This window comes from Oncorhynchus gorbuscha, linkage group LG09, assembly GCF_021184085.1.
Source record: "Oncorhynchus gorbuscha isolate QuinsamMale2020 ecotype Even-year linkage group LG09, OgorEven_v1.0, whole genome shotgun sequence".
Lineage (NCBI taxonomy): Eukaryota > Metazoa > Chordata > Actinopteri > Salmoniformes > Salmonidae > Oncorhynchus > Oncorhynchus gorbuscha.
The window spans coordinates 67,347,746-67,369,906 of NC_060181.1; the positions used below are offsets into that span (position 1 = coordinate 67,347,746).

The following is a 22,161-nucleotide window of genomic DNA, read 5'->3' on the forward strand; positions in this document are numbered from 1 at the left end:
TGTGTTCCAACATGTTCTTGCCATTTTAGATGGAATGCAGTCTTCTCTTCCTTTGTTTCAGCTAACAAAACTCTAAAGATCAGGTGACGTGGGATCACTGCACATCTTAATTGCTTTGAATTCTGCACTGTTCAAATCCTCAGGCCCCAATGAGGATTTGTACAGGATCTATTGAAATGCTCAGTAAGGGGCTACTTTGTACACTCCACCACGCAGAGATCCGACCCTGTGGAATTCTTCTTCCCAAAGCCCCAGTGTCTCCCTCACTGATTCCTTATTTATCTTAATTGAATGTAGGAAATAAGGATGGTGTGTGGGGATGGAGGGTGAATGAATAATAGTAGTGAATGGGGGAATCACTTCTCTGCCTGGCCAGGGTGATGGGTCTAACTCTGTCTTTTGTTCTGCAGCGGGGGTATTTTCTCTGCAGGCCTCTGAGTGCTAATCTGTCCTCCTAAAAAGGTGAGGAAAGAGGACGCGAGGAATAGAGGGAGGAGAAATTGGGAAAGTTCCCAGGTGTCGGTCACAGGGTCTCTGGCTGCAGCCTTGCTCTGAGGCCTGATGCTGCATGTCAATGTCCAAATTACAAAAGTTAGAGAAAGAAGAGTTGGTGAAACCAGAGGCGATTTAACGAACAAAGACGACATGGTGTCTTAGACCCAGTGTACAAACTAAAGCCCACATTCCTTTCAGTGTGACACTCTCAAACCTTAGAGAACTAAATATTTCCCATACAGATGTAGGATCTTAATTTGATCAGTCTAGTCCATAATGTTGCTTATTCAGTTTGTAGATTATTAACTGACCAAAATTAGGCTACATGAAATCTTATTTGTCACATACAGATGTTAGCAGATGTTAATGCGAGTGTAGTGAATTTTTTAATTGTAATTTTTTAAAAGTTTTACCTTTATTTAACCAGGCAAGTCAGTTAAGAACATATTCTTATTTTCAATGACGGCCTGGGAACAGTGGGTTGACTGCCTCTTCAGGGGCAGAACGACAGATTTGTACCTTGTCAGCTCGGGGGTTTGATCTTGCAACCTTCCGGTTACTAGTCCAATGCTCTAACCACTAGGCTATGCTTGCGCTTCTGGTTCCGACAATGCAGTAATAACCAACAAATAACAATTTCACAACAACTACCTTATACACACAAGTGTAAAGGGATGAAGAATATGTACATAAAGATATATGAATGAGTGATGGTACAGAATGGCATAGGCAAGATGCAGTAGATGGTATTGAGTACAGTATATACATATGAGAGGAGTAATGTAGGGTATGTAAACATATATAAAAGTGGCATTGTTTAAAGTGGCTAGTGATACATGTATTACATAAAGATGGCAAGATGTAATAGATGGTATAGAGTACAGTATATACATACAGTGCCTTGCGAAATTATTCGGCCCCCTTGAACTTTGCGACCTTTGGCCACATTTCAGGCTTCAAACGTAAAGATATAAAACTGTATTTTTTTGTGAAGAATCAACAACAAGTGGGACACAATCATGAAGTGGAACGACATTTATTGGATATTTCAAACTTTTTTAACAAATCAAAAACTGAAAAATTGGGCGTGCAAAATTATTCAGCCCCTTTACTTTCAGTGCAGCAAACTCTCTCCAGAAGTTCAGTGAGGATCTCTGATTGATCCAATGTTGACCTAAATGACTAATGATGATAAATACAATCCACCTGTGTGTAATCAAGTCTCCATATAAATGCACCTGCACTGTGATAGTCTCAGAGGTCCGTTAAAGGCGCAGAGAGCATCATGAAGAACAAGGAACACACCAGGCAGGTCCGAGATACTGTTGTGAAGAAGTTTAAAGCCGGATTTGGATACAAAAAGATTTCCCAAGCTTTAAACATCCCAAGGAGCACTGTGCAAGCGATAATATTGAAATGGAAGGAGTATCAGACCACTGCAAATCTACCAAGACCTGGCCGTCCCTCTAAACTTTCAGCTCATACTAGGAGAAGACTGATCAGAGATGCAGCCAAGAGGCCCATGATCACTCTGGATGAATTGCAGAGATCTACAGCTGAGGTGGGAGACTCTGTCCATAGGACAACAATCAGTCGTATATTGCACAAATCTGGCCTTTATGGAAGAGTGGCAAGAAGAAAGCCATTTCTTAAAGATATCCATAAAAAGTGTCATTTAAAGTTTGCCACAAGCCACCTGGGAGACACACCAAACATGTGGAAGAAGGTGCTCTGGTCAGATGAAACCAAAATTGAAGTTTTTGGCAACAATGCAAAACGTTATGTTTGGCGTAAAAGCAACACAGCTCATCACCCTGAACACAGCATCCCCACTGTCAAACATGGTGGTGGCAGCATCATGGTTTGGGCCTGCTTTTCTTCAGCAGGGACAGGGAAGATGGTTAAAATTGATGGGAAGATGGATGGAGCCAAATACAGGACCATTCTGGAAGAACCTGATGGAGTCTGCAAAAGACCTGAGACTGGGACGGAGATTTTGTCTTCCAACAAGACAATGATCCAAAACATAAAGCAAAATCTACAATGGAATGGTTCAAAAATAAACATATCCAGGTGTTAGAATGGCCAAGTCAAAGTCCAGACCTGAATCCAATTCGAGAATCTGTGGAAAGAACTGAAAACTGCTGTTCACAAATGCTCTCCATCCAACCTCACTGAGCTCGAGCTGTTTTGCAAGGAGGAATGGGAAAACAATTCAGTCTTTCGATGTGCAAAACTGATAGAGACATACCCCAAGCGACTTACAGCTGTAATCGCAGCAAAAGGTGGCGCTACAAAGTATTAACTTAAGGGGGCTGAATAATTTTGCACGCCCAATTTTTCCGTTTTTGATTTGTCAAAAAAGTTTGAAATATCCAATAAATGTCGTTCCACTTCATGATTGTGTCCCACTTGTTGTTGATTCTTCACAAGAAAATAAAGTTTTATATCTTTACGTTTGAAGCCTGAAATGTGGCAAAAGGTCGCAAAGTTCAAGGGGGCCGAATACTTTCGCAAGGCACTGTATGTGCAATGTTAATAGAACTGTGTCTTAGTGTGGGTTTTCACTGAATTTCTGTAAATCATGAAGCTCATCTGCATTTATCTGCAACAAAATTCAGAAAGTATTCATACCTCTAGACTTATTCCACACGCTGTTGTTACAACCTGAATTCCAAATGGACAAACACCCCATAATCACAAAATAAATGTTTTTAGAAATGTTGGCAAATGTATTGAAATACAGATATCTCATTTACATAAGTGTTCACACCCCTGAGACAATACTTTGTAGAAGCAACTTTGGCAGCGATTACAGCTGTGAGTCTTTCTGGGTAAGTCTGTAAGAGCTTTCCACACCTGGATTGTGCAACATTTGCCAATGTATTCTTTTCAAACTACTTCAAGCTCTAGTTCTTGCAGTAGATTTAAGTCAAAACTGTAACTCGGCCACTCGGTAACATTCACAGTATTCTTGGTAAGCTACTCCAGTGTAGATTTGGCCTTGTGTATTTAGTTTATTGTTCTGCTGAAAGGTGAATTGATCTCCCAGTGTCTGGTGGAAAGCAGACGGAACCGGGATTTTTGCCAGTTCTTAGCTCCATTCCATTCCTTTTTTTATCCTGAGAAACTCCACAGTTCTTAACGATTACAAGCATACCCATAACATGATGCAGCACCACTAGGCTTGAAAATATGGAGAGTGGTACTCAGTAATGTTTTGTATTGGATTTGCCAAATATAACACTTTGTAGTCAGGACACATTTTCTTTAGTATTACTTTAGTGCCTTGTTGCAAACACGATGCATATTTTTATTCTGTACAAACTTCCTTTTTTTCACTCTGCCCTTTAGGTTAGTATTGTAGAGTAACTCCAATGTTGTTGATCCATTCTCTCCTATCACAGCCATTAAACTGTGTTTTTAAAGTCACCGTAGGCCTCATGGTGAAATCAAATCCAATTTTAATTATCACATGTGCCAAATACAACAGGTGTGTCAGGACCCGGTTACGAACCCAGGTCTCCGGAGTGAGAAAGTCACTTAACCAACTGAGCCACGAATAGTCGGCAGAACTCAGAAGATGAGGCAGACACAGCAGTACTTGAGACGGTGTATTTCATGAAGTAAAAAGTGAAGTTCTTCAGGAAAACATGTAACTCCACAACCTCAAAAGGAATCCTACAAGAACAAAGGTAATCCTCCAAGACAAAAAAGGTAAATCCACAAGGTGGAAGGTAAAGCACAAAAAGCCTCAAAAGATACTCAAAAAACAAACAAACAAGAACAAAAAACAGAATTCCACAAGAGAGTCCACCGGGATCAACAAGAGTTCTCAGCGTACTAGGGCTGGGTGCTAACATACAAACACAGAGCAAAGAACAGAGGAAAACAAAGGGTTTAAATACAATCAGGGGAAACGAGGCACAGGTGCAAATAATAATGGGGATCAAGGGAAAACAAAAGGTCAAAAGGCACAATGGGGGCATCTCATGACCAAAAACCGGAACAACCCTGGCCAAATCCTGACAAGGTGTAGACCTTAATGTGAAAAGCTTACTTACAAGCCCTTAACCAACAATGCACCTCAAGAAATAATTAAGAAAATATTTACTGAATAAACTTAGTGAGAAATAAAATGAAAATGAACACAATAACAATAACGTGGCTATATACATGGAGTACCGGTACTGAGTCAATGTGTGGGGGCACAAGTTAGTTGAGGTAATTTGTACATGTAGGTAGGTGTAAAGTGACTGCATAAACGGTAAACGGCGAGTAGCAGTGGTGTAAAAACAAAGGGGGGGGGGGGGTTAATGTAAGTAGTCCGGTTGGCCATTTCATTAATTGTTCAGCAGTCTTATGGCTTGGGGTAGAAGCTGTTTAGGAGCCTTTTGGTCCTTGAGTTGCTGCTCCGGTACTGCTTGCCATGTGGTAGCAGAGAGGACAGTGACTTGGCTGACAATTTTTGGGGGGCCTTCTTTTGACACTGCCTAGTATATGGGTCCTGGATGGCAGGAAGCTTTCCCCCTAATGCACTAGAGGTCGACCGATTAATCGGAGTGGCCGATTTTAATTAGGGCCGATTTCAAGTTTTCGTAACAATCAGTAATTGGCGTTTTTGGACACCGTTCATGGCCGATTACATTGCACTCCACGAGGAGAATGCGTGGCAGGCTTGACTACCTGTTATGCGAGTGCAGCAAGGAGCCAAGGTGCTAGCTAGCATTAACTGTTCCTAGGCTCTCATTGAAAATAATAATTTGTTCTTAACTGACTTGCCTAGTTAAATAAAGATAAAAAATACAAATGGAACGTATCTTATAAAAAAATCAATCTTAACATAATCACTAGTTAACTACACATGGTTGATGATATTACTAGTTTTTCTAGCTTGTCCTGCGTTGCATATAATCGATGCGGTGCCTGTTAATTTATCATTGAATCATAGCCTACTTCGCCAAATGGGTGATTTAAAAAGCGCATTTGCGAAAAAAGCATTGTCATTGCACCAATGTGTACCTAACAATTAACATCAACGCCTTTCTTAAAATCAATACACAGAAGTATATATTTTTAAACGTACATATTTAGTTAAAATAAAGAATGTTAGCAGGCAATATTAAACTCGGGAAATTGTGTCACTTCTCTTGCGTTCATTGCACGCAAAGTCAGAGTATATGCAACAGTTTGGGCCGCCTGGCTCGTTGCAAACTAATTTGCCAGAATTTTACGTAATTTTGACATAACATTGAAGGTTGTGCAATGTAACAGGAATATTTAGACTTAAGGATGCCACCCGTTAGAGAGAACAGAATGGTTCCGTATTTCGCTGAAAGAATAAACGTTTTATTTTCGAAATGATAGTTTCCGGATTTGACCATATTAATGACCTAAGGCTCATATTTCTGTGTTGTGTTATAATTAAGTCTATGATTTTATATTTGATAGAGCAGTCTGACTGAGCGGTGTTAGGCAGCAGCAGGCTCGTAGGCATTCATTCAAACAGCACTTTTGTGCATTTGCCAGCAGCTCTGTTTATGACTTCAAACCTATCAACTCTCGAGATTAGACTAGTGTAACCGATGTGAAATGGCTAGCTAGTTAGTGGGGTGCGCGCTAATAGCGTTTCAAACGTCACACGCTCTGAGACTTGGAGTAGTTGTTCTCCTTGCTCTGCAAGGGCCGCGGCTTTTGTGGAGCGATGGGTAACGCTGCTTCGAGGGTGGCTGTTGTCGATGTGTTCCTGGTTCGAGCCCAGGTAGGGGCGAGGAGAGGGACGGAAGCTATACTGTTACACTGGCAATACTAAAGTGCCTATAAGAGCATCCAATAGTCAATATGAAATACAAATGTTAGAGAGAGAGTCCTACAATAACCTCAACCTAAAACTTATTACCTGGGAATATTCTCATGTCCTGTCAAGGAACTTAAATGTTAGCTTTTTTACATGGCACATATTGAACTTTCACTTTCTTCTCCAACACTGTTTTTGCATTATTTAAACCAAATTTAACATGTTTCATTATTTATTTGAGGCTAAATTGATTTGATTGATGTGTTATATTAAGTTAAAATAAGTGTTAATTCAGTATTGTTGTAATTGTCATTATTACAAATACATTTAAAAATATTAAATCGTCCGATTTAATCGGTATCGGCTTTTTTTGGTCCTCCAATTATCGGTATCTGCATTGAAAAATCATCATTGGTCGACCTCTAATATGCACTACCCTCTATAAGCGCCTTATGGGCGGATGCCGAGCTGTTGCCATACCAGACGGTGCTCTCGATGGTGCAGCTGTAGAACTTTTTGAGGATCTGGGGACCCATGCCAAATATTTTCAGTCTCCTGCGGGGGAAACGGTGCTGTCGTGCCCTCTTCGCAACTGTATTGGTCTGTTTGGACCATGATTGTTTGTTGGTGATGTGTTGTCCTGGCACCACACTGCCAGGTCTCTGACCTCCCTATAGGCTCTCATCGTTGTGTGCCATGACCTATTCATGCCTAAAAGAGATCCAACTCGTTTAACCTCTCTGGGATATGTGGGACAATATAGCGTCCCACCTCGCCAACAGCCAGTGACAGTGCAGGGCGCCAAATTCAAAACAACAAAAATCTCAGTCAAAATTCCTCAAGCATAACATTACACAATTTTAAAGATGAAATTCTCATTTATCCAGCCACAGTGTCTGATTTCAAAAATGCTTTACAGCGAAAGCACCAGGAACGATTATGTTAGGTCACCACCAACTCAGAAAAACAGCCATTTTTCCAGCCAAAGAGAGGAGTCACAAAAAGCACAAATGGAGATAAAATGTATCACTAACCTTTGATCTTCATCAGATGACACTCATGGACTTCATGCTACACAATACATGTATGTTTTGTTCGATAAAGTGCATATTGATATAAAAAAAATCTAATTTTACATTGGCACATTACGTTCAGTAGTTCTAAAACATGCGGTGATTGTGCAGAGAGCCACATCAATTCACAGAAATACTCATCATAAATGTTGATGAAAATACAAGTGTTATACATGGAATTAGAGATATACGTCTCCTTAATGCAAATGCTGTGTCAGATTTAAAAAGAACTTTACGGAAAAAGCAAAACATGCAATAATCTGAGTACAGCGTTCAGACAACAAAGCAGCCAAAAAGATATCCGCCATATTGTGTTGTCAACATTAGTCAGAAATTGTATTAGAAATATTCACTTACCTTTGATCTTCATCAGAATGCTCTCCCATGAATCCCAGTTCCACAATAAATGTTTGATTTGTTTGACAATGTCCATAATGACCATTTATGTCCAAATAGCTTCTTTTGTTAGCGCTTTTGGTAGACAAATCCAAAGGCGCGTTCAGGTCCAGCAGAATGATGGACAAAAAGTTCAAAAAGTTATATTGTCAAACTAAGTATAGAATCAATCTTTAGGATGTTTTTATCATAAATGTTCAATAGAATTCCTGTCTGTAGAAAAGCAATGGAACGAGATATAAATCTCTCGTGACCGCGTCTCAGAGCCTGTGGCACTCTGCCAGACACCTGTCTCCATCAGCTCTCATTTCCCCTCCTTCAAACTAGAAGCCTGAAACAACATTCTAAAGACTGTTGACATCTAGTGGAAGCCTTAGGAAGTGCAATATGACCCCATTTACACTGTATATTGGAATGGCAAAGAGTTGAAAAACTACAAACCTCAGATTTCCCACTTCCTGGTTGGATATTTCTCAGGTTTTCGCCTGCCATATGAGTTATGTTATACTCACATACATCATTCAAACAGTTTTAGAAACGTGCAACTGTTTTCTATCCAATACTACTAATGATATGCATATATTAGCATCTGGGACAGAGTAGCAGGCAGTTTCCTCTGGGCACCTTATTCATCCAAGCTACTCAATACTGCCCCCCTGTCACCAAGAAGTTAAATAATTATAGGCCCATCTCAAAAGCTGTCACCCCTGGTGAAAATACTTGAAACCCTTGTGAATGAACAGCACATCACAATTACAGCAGCCATGAAGGTTTTACATTATATCACTGGAGCACTTGATAAAAAACAGCACTGTCTCACTTTTTATTGATCTCTCTAAGTCTTTTGATACAGTTGATCATGCTATACTAAGGCAGAGATTGTCAAGTGTAGGTCTTTCAGAGCACGCAGTTGCATGGTTTGCTAATTATCTGCCTGATAGAACTCAGTGCACTCAATTTGATGGGCTTCTGTCTGTTAAATTGTCTGTCTTTAATGGTGTGCCCCAAGGCTCTGTACTTGGTCCTCTCTTATTCACTATTTATATAAATGATTCAGACAAAAATGTCCAAAATGGGCAACTTCATTTTTCTGCTGATGATACTGTTGTGCCTCATCTCTTACAAAAGCTTTCCAGAACTTGCAAACTACTTTTTATACTGTTCAACATACTTTGTGTCAATTGAAGCTTAACCTCAATACTGACAAAACTAAACTAATGGTGTTTTCTAAAGCAAGAAATAGACCTCTGAACCTTTCACCTATTACTACCCGTCAGGGCAAGGAGATTGAGGCTGTAACCTCATGTAAATATCTTGTCATTTTAATTGATGACGGCCTCTTTTAAATTGCATATTCAGCAACTTACAAAAAAATTTAAGCTGAAATTGGGATTTTATTTTAGGAATAAGGCCTGTTTTTCTTTTGAAGCCAGGAGGCTAGTATCAGTTACATTTATGCCTTTATTGGACTATGGGGATATGTTATATATGAATGCTTCCGCTCAGTGTTTTGAGATCAATTGACACCCTTTACCATGGCACTTTGAGATTTATTTTAAACTATAGAATCCTTACGCACCACTGCACTTTGTATACCAGGGTTGGCTGGCCTTTTCTAGTCACTTGTAGGCTCAGGCATACTTCTATTTACAAAGCCATTTTGGGTTTACTACATTTTTATTGTTCAGAAATGTGGTGGGTACTCTCTTTCACTGGACTTTATCCTGCTAACTGTTCCAAATGTCTGAACTGAATTTCGTAAAATGGGTTTTTATGTACTCTACGCCATCGTCTTGGAACGCCTTACAAAATACTTTTAAACTGGAAGAACTTGTCCCGATTGGTATTTTTAAATCACTGATGAATGATCCCTGACCTGACCTGTCAATGTGTTTAACCTTTTTTGGATAGGGGGCAGCATTTTCACTTTTGGATGAATAGCGTGCCCAGAGTGAACTGCCTCCTACTCTGTCCCAGATGCTTATATATGCATATTATTATTAGTATTGGATAGAAAACACTGATGTATGTGAGTATAACAGAACTCATATGGCAGGTGAAAGCCCACTTCCTGGTTGGATTTTTCTCAGTTTATCTGAGGTTTGTAGTTTTTCAACTCAACCCCTATTGAAGATACTGTGGGATATTGGTTATGTTGCACTTCCTACGGCTTCCACTAGATGTCAACTGTCTTTAGAAACTGGTTTGAGGATTCTGCTATAAAGGAGAGGCTCATGAGACCTGTTTGGAACAAATCAGTTGTTTGAAACAAAACATACATGTATTGTGTAACATGATGTCCTATGAGTGTCATCTGATGATCATCATTACTGATTCATTTTAACTATATTTCTGCTTTTTGTGAATCCTATCTTTGGCTGGGAAAATGGCTGTGTTTTTTTGACTTGGGTATGACCTAACATAATCATATGTTGTGCTTTCGCTGTAAAGCATTTTTTAAATCTGACACGATGGGTAGATTAACAAGTTGTTTCTTTCATTTGATGTATTGGACCTGTTAACCTGTTGCGTCGAGCAATCCCGTATCCGGGAGCGTAATTATAGCCTCAAGCTCATTACCATAACGCAACGTATTCATGAAAATCGCAAATGATATTAAATAAATATATTGGCTCACAAGCTTAGCCTTTTGTTAACAACACTGTCATCTCAGATTTTCAAAAAATGCTTTTCACAAAACCAAGAAAAGCATTCAAATAAAATAATTTACCTTTGAAGAACTTCTGATGTTTTCAATGAGGAGATTCTCAGTTAGATAGCAAATGTTCAGTTTTTCCAAAAATATTATTTGTGTAGGAGAAATCGCTCTGTTTTGTTCATCACGTTTGGCTAAGAAAAAAAAAGAAAAATTCAGTCATTACAACGCCAAACTTTTTTCCAAATTAACTCCATAATATCGACAGAAACATGGCAAACGTTGTTTAGAATCAATCCTCAAGGTGTTTTTCACATATCTATTCGATGATAAGTCATTTGTGGCAGTTTGGTTTCTCCTCTGAAGCAAATGGTAAAATACACGCAGCTGGAGATTACGCAATAATTGCAACGGAGGACACCAACCGGAGCACCTGGTAAATGTAGTCTCTTATGGTCAATCTTCCAATGATATGCCTACAAATACGTCACAATGCTGCAGACACCTTGGGGAAACGACAGAAAGTGTAGGCTCATTCCTTGCGCATTCACAGCCATATAAAGAGACATTGGAACAAAGCGCATTCCAAATCTGGGGCATTTCCTGTTTGAAATGTAATCTTGGTTTCGCCTGTAGCATCAGTTCTGTGGCACTCACAGATAATATCTTTGCAGATTTGGAAACGTCAGTTTTCTTTCCAAAGCTGTCAATTATATGCATAGTCGAGCATCTTTTCGTGACAAAATATCTTGTTTAAAACAGGAAAGTTTTTTTATCCATAAATTAAAAGAGCGCCCCCTATATCCAAAAAGTTAATGTGTGAAAGGAACATATTTCTAAAACATATTTTTGAATTTTGCGCGCTGCCTTTTCAGCGGAATGTTGTCGAGGGGTTCTGCTAGCGGAACGCCTGCTAGAAAGGTTAATTTGCGGTTTTAGATTTTGTTATGCTCTTGTGAATTCTAAGTTTTTTACTAGATTACTTGTAGTTTTTCATGTTTGTCTGTAATTTTTGTAATGACTTGGTGCTGCCTATCTTGACCAGGACACTCTTGAAAAAGAGATTTTAAATCTCAATGAGCTTTCCTGGTTAAATAAAGGTAAAATAAAATAACATGAGTGCAGTCATTTAGGTAGGTTACCTTTGCATTCTTGGGTACAGGGACTATGGTGGTCTGCTTGAAACATGTAGGTATTACAGACTAGGTCAGGGAGAGGTTGAAAATGTCAGTGAAGACACTTGCCAGTTGGTCCGTGCATGCTTTGAGTACACGTCCTGGAAATCCGTCTGGCCCCCCGGCCTTGTGACTGTTGACCTGTTTTAAAGGTCTTGCTCACATCAGCTACGAAGAGCATGATCACACAGTCATCCGGAATAGCTGGTGCTCTCATGCATGCTTCAGTGTTGCTTGCCTCGAAGCGAGCATAAAAGGGATTTTGCTCGTCTTGTAGGCTTGAGTCACTGGGCAGCTCGCGGCTGGGTTTCCCTTTAGTCTGTAATAGTTTGCAAGCCCTGCCACATCCGACAAGCGGCAGAACCGGTCTAGTAGGATTCAATCTTAGTCCTGTATTGACGCTTTGCCTGTTTGATGGTTTGTCTCAGGGAATAGCTGGATTATTTATAAGCGTCCGGAGTAGTGTCCCACTCCTTGAAAGCGGCAGCTCTAGGCTTTTTAGCTCCGTGTGGATGTTGCCTGTAATCCATGGCTTTTTATTTTTTATTTTTTTATTTCACCTTTATTTAACCAGGTAGGCTAGTTGAGAACAAGTTCTCATTTGCAACTGCGACCTGGCCAAGATAAAGCATAGCAGTGTGAACAGACAACACAGAGTTACACATGGAGTAAACAATTAACAAGTCAATAACGCAGTAGAAAAAAGGGGGAGTCTATATACAATGTGTGCAAAAGGCATGAGGAGGTAGGCGAATAATTACAATTTTGCAGATTAACACTGAAGTGATAAATGATCAGGTGGTCATGTACAGGTAGAGATATTGGTGTGCAAAAGAGCAGAAAAGTAAATAAATAAAAACAGTATGGGGATGAGGTAGGTGAAAATGGGTGGGCTATTTACCAATAGACTATGTACAGCTGCAGCGATCGGTTAGCTGCTCAGATAGCTGATGTTTGAAGATGGTGAGGGAGATAAAAGTCTCCAACTTCAGCGATTTTTGCAATTCGTTCCAGTCACAGGCAGCAGAGTACTGGAACGAAAGGCGGCCAAATGAGGTGTTGGCTTTAGGGATGATTGGGATATGTACTGTCACTGTGAGGGATGACTTACTGATGAAGCCGGTGACTGAGGTGGTATACTCCTCAATGCCATTTTGATGAGTCCTGGAACATATTCCAGTCTGTGCTTGCAAAACAGTCCTGTAGCGTAGCATCCGCGTCATCTGAGCGGTGTCCTTCCTCCCCAGCAAATGTGGTAGGAAGTGCGCCTGTATCTTTGTAGTGAATGGGTGTATTGATACACCATCCAAAGTGTAATTTAATAACTTCACATGGCTCAGAGATATTCAATCTCTTGTCTACTGATAGGTGTACTCTTTTGTGAGGCGTTGGAAAACCTCCCTGGTCTTCGGTTGATTCTGTGTTTGAAATTCACTGCTCGACTGAGGGACCTTAAAATGATCTGTATGTGTGAGGTACAGAGATGAGGTCATCATAAAGTTACGTTAAACACTATTACTGCACACCGAGTGAGTCCATGCAACTTGTGTCTTGTTAAGCAACTGTTTTATCCTGAACTTATTTAGGCTTGCCATAACAAAGTGGTTGAATACTTGACTCAAGACAGACTTGGTGATTAATCTGCTGCTCTCTCCGTTCCACTCCTCCATTCCATACCTCTCTCACAATCACAGCAGTAATGTCTTGGGATTTGGTTCCCTGCCTTTTTACTCCAGCAGCTTTATCTCATGGTTGCTAGTTTCCCTAATGAGCCACATGGTTAAAGGAGATGGGTTCCTCGTGACTCACTCCCCTAAATCTCATTACCTCGTTAGGAAGGGCACTGCTGTAGTGGAAGAGGCAAATAGCAGACAAGCAGGTCTTCCAAGTGTTATGTGGGCCCTTCCTTCCTGTGGACTCTGATTGGAGGCTTATCTAGTACTCAGCAGGAACATACCACAACTCTGTGTTCATGTCCTGTTCTTCTGCAATGCTGTGCTTGTGGATGACAATAGCTTTGTTATTGATGTTTTTTATTTATTTTTGACTCGTGTTTCTGTATTACCTACAGACATTCATCACTTACTAACGAGATCAATGGTTTGGGTTGGACAGATGACGCAGTTTGATGTCATGAGTGTTTACTCCACACAGCCACACCCTCATATTGCCTCATATTGTACAGTGTTTCATATTAGTCAGCGGCTCACCCAGTAGGATCTGTGGTACTATGACCTCTTCACCACTAAGCCTGTTGATGTTCACTGGGGCAGCAGGGTAGCCTAGTGGTTAGAGCGTTGGACTAGTAACCGGAAGGTTGCACGTTCAAATCCCTGAGCTGACAAGGTACAAATCTGTCGTTCTGCCCCTGAAAAGGCAGTTAACTCACTGTTCCTAGGCCGTCATTGAAAATAAGAACTTGTTCTTAACTGACTTGCCTAGTAAAATTTAAAAAATTAAAGTAAATAAAATTCTCATTGAAAGAGGAAGGGAAGATGGAAGACACTGATGACCTAGGAGACCTATAGAGAGAGAGCAAAAGGTCCTGCATTCTGAGTGACAGGCCAATGCTCTTTTTCTCTCCTGAAGACTCAGATCGTTGCATGCAGAGCTGCTGCCAACATCAACACGGCCCAAGCATCTGAGTGTTTGCCTTTGGGGCTGCAGTCCAGAGGGCTACGGCCTTCAGTCTTGGGAGCTAAACTTCAAAGCACAGCATGTGCCCCCTCACATCCCTGCCTCTCCACCTCCAATGACCCCTCCGGGCTCAACACTGCCAAAGGGCACATAGGCTACCTGTAGGTGTGTGTGTGTGTGTGTGTGTGCGCTTCTTCACTCATCTAGAACCACTGGGAGAAGGAGAATGATGTGGAAGAGTGAACCTTATCAGACCTACGTCATGGAAGGACATCCTTCCTGAAATACCCCTACAGCTGCCTCAGATTAGCTTTTCTCTTTGCTAAAATATTTTTGTGGTTGAAAGTATCCATGCTCTCATCCAGAGCTGTGTTATGTATTGAAAAGTTAACCACATTTCATATGTATTCTAATTGACGTTATTGAAGTCGGTCCTTGTGTTTTCTTTGGACAGAATTGTTCAGTTTTAAAGATGAGAGCGTTTTCCAATGCGCCAAAGGTTATATGGAAGGTGATGATATATCAACTGACATATATACTGTACATTGCAGTTTTGTAGATTCGTGGTAGTATCAGTTTAACTGGAGAAATTCACACCATTACCCCATCTAAAGTGAGTGAAACCACAAAGAATAACACACTGCCTCATCTACGGCACGTACACACACTAGAGATGGTTGCTGTGGCAGTAAGCTACAGAGGACACAGTAATGCGCTGCAAATGAAATGTTATTTGTCACATGCTTTGTAAACAACAGATGTAGATTAACATGCTTACTTCCGGGACATGCTTACTTCCGGGTCTTTTTATAACAATGCAGAGTTAAAGATCAATAGAATTGGTGACACGAGGAATAAATACAGTGAATAACAATAACCAGTAAAAAACAACATGGATCGAGGTTAGTGATCGCTGTTCTGGGGCCGATTTGAACCAGTTGGTTGTAAGTGGTTTGTAACTCTATGTTCGATATGCTCTACGTGGACGTAAAGATTATACCTGTTGCATCACCTGGGCGTGAGCCCTTCTATGAGCTATGCCTGGGTGTGAGCCCTTCTATGAGCTATGCCTGGGTGTGAGCCCTTCTATGAGCTATGCCTGGGCGTGAGCCCTTCTATGAGCTATGCCTGGGCGTGAGCCCTTCTATGAGCTATGCCTGGGCGTAGACTCTACGCCTGGTCGGGAGGCGGGACTATGCTATTATTTTCTGTACATACCATGAAGGAACAATCTATATTTTCTAAAGGATGTGAGTCTCGTGTTCATATTTCACAACCTCCGGGCTTTTCGAGTTGCCTATACGTGGGTCAATAGCAAAATAATACACTTGATTCATGCTACATTACAGCATGCTAAATGTGTCTGATCAGATATTGGAAAACTAATAGATGAGCTGCCACCTCCACTTTTATTATAGCTCATATCTCATTTACATAAGTATTCACACCCCTGAGTCAATTCATGTCAGAATCACCTTTGGCAGCGATTTCAGCTGAGTCTTTCTGGGTAAGTCTTTAAGAGCTTTACACACCTGGGTTGTACAATATTTGCCCATTATTCTTTAAAAATTCTTCAAGATCTGTTCAAATTGGTTGACCATTGCTAGACAACCAATAGGCTACCTTAGACTACATAACATGCTAGCAAAATGTTCTGATAATGCTGTTAGATGAGCAAACTAGACTAAAGATTATCATTATGAACACTGACCCCAATTTGGCTAACATTTTCCCAGCCTAAATGTAATCAAATATCCAATCGGAGGTTCCGGGGAAACAAAAATCTGGATGATTGATTTATGAAGACGATTCCCCACGCTTGTCTAAAAACAGGGCGATAATGTTGTCCCTGTGGTCCTTCTGTAGCTCAGTTGGTAGAGCATGGCGCTTGTAACGCCAGGGTAGTGGGTTCGATTCCCGGGACCACCCATACGTAGAATGTATGCACACATGACTGTAAGTCGCTTTGGATAAAAGCGTCTGCTAAATGGCATATATTATTATTATATTAATGATAAGGGGCTGAAATTATAGTTGACCACACGGCTATTGCTTTAAAGTATTGAAAACAGTTCGATGACTTTGGGAGTTTCAGTAAGCAACAATATGAAAAATGCCTTCAATAGCATTAGCCTACTTTATCCAATAACTTTGTCATTCAGTGATATTCATTCCACAGTAATTATTGATTGATTCATCAAAGTATGGTTAAGAGAACAACATGCATGCATAGTGGTGGGCTTTGAAGTGATGGGACATGCCTGGCAAAGTTTAAAACTGCCACCAGAACAGTAACAGCCTAGTAATGGGTGCTGCCTAGCAGCCACCATTTTGAAGCATCAAATCTCATGCATTGCTAAATCATTGCTTACACTGGATTTAGCTACGACTAGTCTTTTTGGTTGGTGCAGCAGGTGTAGATTCTGATCCCAAAGTCAGACGTAGATACACCTGACCTAGCATTTTAAGACTTTATTTTTTAATCAAATCAAATGTATTTATGTAGCCCTTCTTACATCAGCTGATATCTCAAAGTGCTGTACAGAAACCCAGCCTAAAACCCCAAACAGCAAGCAATGCAGGTGTAGCGTCTGCTAAATGACTTAAATGTAAATGTAGAAGCACAGTGGCTAGGAAAAACTCCCTAGAAAGGCCTAAACCTAGGAAGAAACCTAGAGAGGAATCAGGCTTCTATGAGGGTGGCCAGTCCTCTTCTGGCTGTGCCGGGTGGAGATTATAACAGAACATGGCCAAAATGTTCAAATGTTAATTAATGACCAGCATAGTCAAATAATAATCACAGTAGTTGTCAAGGGTGCAGCAAGTTAGGACCTCAGGAGTAAATGTCAGTTGGCTTTTCATAGCTGATAATTAGGAGTATCTCTACCGCTCCTGCGGTCTCTGGAGAGTTGAAAACAGCAGGTCTGGGACAGGTAGCACGTCTGGTGAACAGGTCAGGGTTCCATAGCCGCAGGCAGAACAGTTGCAACTGGAGCAGCAGCACGGCCAGGTGGACTGGGGACAGCAAGGAGTCATGCCAGGTAGTCCTGAGGCATGGTCCTAGGGCTCAGGTCCTCCGAGAGAGAGAAAGAAAGAGAGAATTGGAGAGAGCATAGTTAAATTCACACAGGACACCAGATAAGACAGGAGAAGTACTCCAGAAATAACAAACTGACCCTAGCCCCCCGACACAAACTACTGCAGCATAATTACTGGAGGCTGGGTCAGGAGACACTGTGGCCCCATCCGATGATACCCCCGGACAAGGCCAAACAGGAATGATATAACCCCACCCACTCTGCCAAAGAACAGCTCCCACATCACTAGAGGGATATCTTCATCCACCAACTTACCATCCTGAGACAAGGCCGAGTATAGCCCACAAAGATCTCCGCCACGGCACAACCAAAGGGGGGGAACCAACCCAGACAGGAAGATCACAGTTGAGAGAGGGGAACCGGCCAGGCAGAGACAGCAAGGGCGGTTCGTTGCTCCAGAGCCTTTCCGTTCACCTTCACACTCCTGGGCCAGACTACACTCAATCATATGACCCACTGAAGAGATGAGTCTTCAGTAAAGACTTAAAGGTTGAGACCGAGTCTGCGTCTCACACATGGGTAGGCAGACCATTCCATAAAAATGGAGCTCTATAGGAGAAGGCCCTGCCTCCAGCTGTTTGCTTAGAAATTCTAGGGACAATTAGGAGGCCTGCATCTTGTGACCGTAGCGTACGTGTAGGTATGTACGGCAGGACCAAATCAGAAAGATAGGTAGGAGCAAGCCCATGTAATGCTTTGTAGGTTAGCAGTAAAACCTTGATCAGCCCTTGCCTTAACAGGAAGCCAGTGTAGGGAGGCTAGCACTGGAGTAATATGATCAAATGAAATTTATTTAGTGCTTTTTCCGGGTAGCCGGAAAGTAAAGCATTGCAATAGTTGAACCTAGAAGTAACAAAAGCATGGATTAATTTTTCTGCATCGTTTTTGGACAAAGTTTCTGATTTTTGCAATGTTGCGTAGATGGGAAAAGGCTGTCCTTGAAACAGTCTTGATATGTTCGTCAAAAGAGAGATTAGGGTCCAGAGTAATGCCGAGGTCCTTCAGTTTTATTTGAGACGACTGTACAACCATCAAGATGAATTGTCACCCAACTCGTGTGTCTGGCCCCTGGTGTCCAAAAGCTATTTTCATTCGTAACAAATGATGGTGAAGACGGTGTAAAACATATTTTTCAGTGTAAAAAAAAAACATATTTGAGAATTATTCTGGAGTCCGTAAAACATCTGCTATCCAATGCAGCACCATATTCCAATCAACGTAACTGATGAGACAGGCCGATCTAAAGGGAGGGTGGAGTTTCTGTCTTGTTCAGACTTCCTTCCTCAGATCAATCAAATGGGTGGCGGTCCTGTCTGTGTCCTCTGCTGCTTGAATTGGCTGTGATTAATCAACTAACTGACTCAAAGCCACAAACTGTCCTCTGATCTCCTCTGATCGCGCTCTCTCACGCCTTCTCTCTCTGAGATAATTCCACATGTATAAACACAGCTTGCAGGTCAAATGTAGATCACAGCCAAGCCTTAATATGAGCAAAAATGGTTTATCTGGAGGTAGATGGTGTAATTGTGATGGATCCAGATTGAGACCATTTTAAAATCCAGTTATGAGTATGACGTAGGTTTGTGTAAAACTCCTTGATTGAGAAATTGTGGCAATTTGTCTAATTCCAGTCCATATACTAACCCTGTTGTACTGTTCTTCCTTCTTCCAGGTGTCCTTCAACGTGAGTGTGGATGCTAGGGGCTGCCCTGCCCCTGGCACCCAGCAGAGATTCACCATCAAACCTGTGGGCTTCAAGGATCGTCTGGAGGTGTCAGTGGACTACCGCTGTGCCTGTGGCTGCACCGACCAGACCCAGGCTAACAGTAGCCGCTGCAGCTCTATCGGACAGTACACTTGTGGTACCTGCCGCTGTGACCCGGGCTACCTGGGCGCCCGCTGCGAGTGCCAGGAGGGCGAGGCTGGCAGCATGTACCTGAGCGCGTGTAGAGAGGCGGAGGGGAAGCAAATCTGTGGTGGGAGAGGGGAGTGCAGTTGTAACCAGTGCCTCTGCTACGAGTCAGAGTTCGGGAAGATCTACGGGACCTTCTGCGAGTGTGACGACTTCTCCTGCGCCCGACACAAGGGCATCCTCTGCTCAGGTAGGTGTGCAAAGAGAAGGGAGCACTGCCGCTACCTCACTCTCCTTTCTACTTCTGCATGTGTACAACATAAATTATTCAGACATACACAGTAGTGCTTCGTACAGTACCTGATACATGTGCAGAAACACGAGTCCTAGATGTGTCGCTATTGAGGGTGTGTCTAAGTTTGCTTGTGCTGTCATGTTGATGCTAAGAGACGCATTCAATGAATGTTTATTGATCTACAAGGCTGTATTTAAAAATATATATATTTTACTAGGCAAGTCAGTTAAGAACAAATTCTTATTTTTAATGACGGCCTAGGAACAGTGGGTTAACTGCCTGTTCAGGGGCAGAATGACAGATTTGTACCTTGTCAGCTCGGGGATTTGAACTTCCAACCTTTCGGTCACTAGTCAAACACTCTAACCACTAGGCTACCCTAGTGAGCAGGTGGGATGTTGTTTCCAGGGTCATAGTACCACATCACTCTGGTCTGTGTTTATTAGGCAGGTTGGCATTTATTGAGATGACTCATGTACTGGAGGCAGCTGGCACTACCACAAAGTCATATTGATTTTAAACCTAACCTTTACCATACTGCTTGGCCTAATGCCTAACCTTAAATTAAGACTAAAAAGCTAGTATTTTTTTCATGCATTTTTACGATATTGCCAATTTTGACTTTGCAGCATGCCTGTGTAGTGGAAACCACTTAGTTCTTTCTGCCTCCAATGCAAGACTCATGACATTAAACGTCAACCTGCATTTATTAGAGGAAAAGCCACCTGTTAGTGGTGCAGCGTTGAACACAGCCCTGCAGGTCTGCTACTGTTGTGTGTGTGTGTGTGTGTGTGTGTGTTAATACCAAACCATACATGTTCGGGGTGTTTTTTTAATGATAAAGGTCTCTTGATTCTGAATTTCTTCTTTGGGAAAGGTAAAGTGCTCAGGAACAGCTGCTGGGAGCTAGTTTGTTGTGCCGTTCAAGTTTTACTGTCTCTAGCTGAGCTGTATTCTCTGGGTGCTTTGGCTGTGTGCAGGATTCAGGAATTAATTCTAGAACCAGACCAGAGCTGTTCCTTTCTGAACAGACCACCAACATTTTTCCTCCCTATACTATTCATGTGCTCTATTGATTGAATGTGCATGTGCTGATACTGACCACAAATCCTGTTTTCTCCTGCCTGAGGGTCTTGCTTGCTTTGAAGCCCATGCCCTAGTTTTCTCTCACACTGGCCTGGGCAGTAGGCAGGGTTGCTAGCTGGGAGCAACTTAGTGACATACTAAACAGGCTGTCCTATTGGATTCCCAGAACATCGGGTCCAGTCCAAGTAGCCTCTGTGCGTTTTGTGTCGAGACCTGCTGGATGTTGGCCAAGGGCCCCTGGCTCATCCCCAAGCTAACGGCTGTTCCACCAAACCACAGAGGGGGCTTTGTAACATAGGCCCTGCTCAGTGCCTTGTGTGTATTGCCAAATACAATTCATGGGTCTATACTCAGTTAAAATGCCTTGTTTCGTTTAGTCAGCAGGACCAAGCAGCGGACAAACACAAAATGGACCATTTTGTTTGTCGGTTGGTCTGACCATAAGTAGGCCCTTAGGGTAGGATGATAACTGGAAGGGGTGGGGTAGTAATTACATCTTAACAGTCCAGTATGCTCTGTGGCCCCCCATACTCTCACACACACACCTCCTCGCTGTGCATGGTTGGCTCAGTTTATAATGAGTTCCTAATGAATCTGAATGAAAGTCTCTCCCACACTTCTCTGGCACTATTACTTAATCGTGTAATAAACAGTGTTGTAAAATAATTCTGTATACCACCATTGGTCCCCTAAACCCACGAATGGTTATGGGGAGGTTCAGACTCTGTGCGAAGTCCCATTCCCCTCCTGTTACATGCCATCTAAACAGTATTGTGCAATAGGTTAGATTGGTTACGCTGTGATGATAGCAGCTCATTTGCTCTGTGTTGTGTTAGGAAGAGAAGCTGGTTTGGATTGAACTGCAGGATCCAGACTGATTAATTGCTGGAAGGCATTTGTCATTATTAAAGAGAAAATAAATTGGTGCGTTGTCCTTGGGTGGGTTCTCATTTCTAGCTCAAAGCATTTAAAATCTCCCAGCCTTTTCATGATAACCGCATTGTCAGCAAGAAATCTTGACGTTTATCTTGTTGTTTTGATACGCTTGTTTTGAATCAAAGTACTGTATCTATTCACGACCGCTCATGCTGTAAAAACAGTCCAGTTCAAAGTGAATGGCACATTCATATGTAGTATATTTACATGTAGTCCTACTGCAGCTCTGATTTGTTATGGCACACCGGTCTGTGTAGAGTGCGGGCCGGCCTGAGTTGTGCCTGTCAATGTAATAGAATCCTACTTCGATGCGTTTTGCCTACAATCTCTTGCGTAGTTAGTTTTGCATACTAAGTCTTGCATAGACCACAAGCATTTCGCTACACCCGCAATAACATCTGCTAAATATGTATATGCGACGAATAAAACTTGATTTAGTAGGTTGCGTTAAAAGTGACTAATATTGCATTGATTCGATTATAATTGCCACAGTAAAGGAAAATATTGATAGTGTTAACTAACAGGGAAAACTCTACAAAGTTGTGTGAAGTTCAATCTCGTGCTTCTCTGGGTGCTCTGATATTTCTTCTGTGCGGCAGTGTATTAGTCAGACCTACATGAGGCTGAGGGGGTCAGGGGTTAGGCTAGAGATCAGTGTAGCAGCC

The 22,161-nt window shown here is 41.8% G+C and overlaps 1 protein-coding gene across 1 annotated transcript in view; it reads left to right on the forward strand.

Annotated features, from left to right (window-relative positions):
* Positions 1–22,161, forward strand: part of itgb5 (integrin, beta 5) — an 87,254-nt gene that overhangs the window by 30,390 nt on the left and 34,703 nt on the right. Inside the window, exon 10 of the mRNA XM_046363186.1 lies at positions 19,000–19,429. Within this exon, the coding sequence (XP_046219142.1) occupies positions 19,000–19,429 (430 nt within the window). The remainder of the gene's footprint in view (positions 1–18,999; positions 19,430–22,161) is intronic.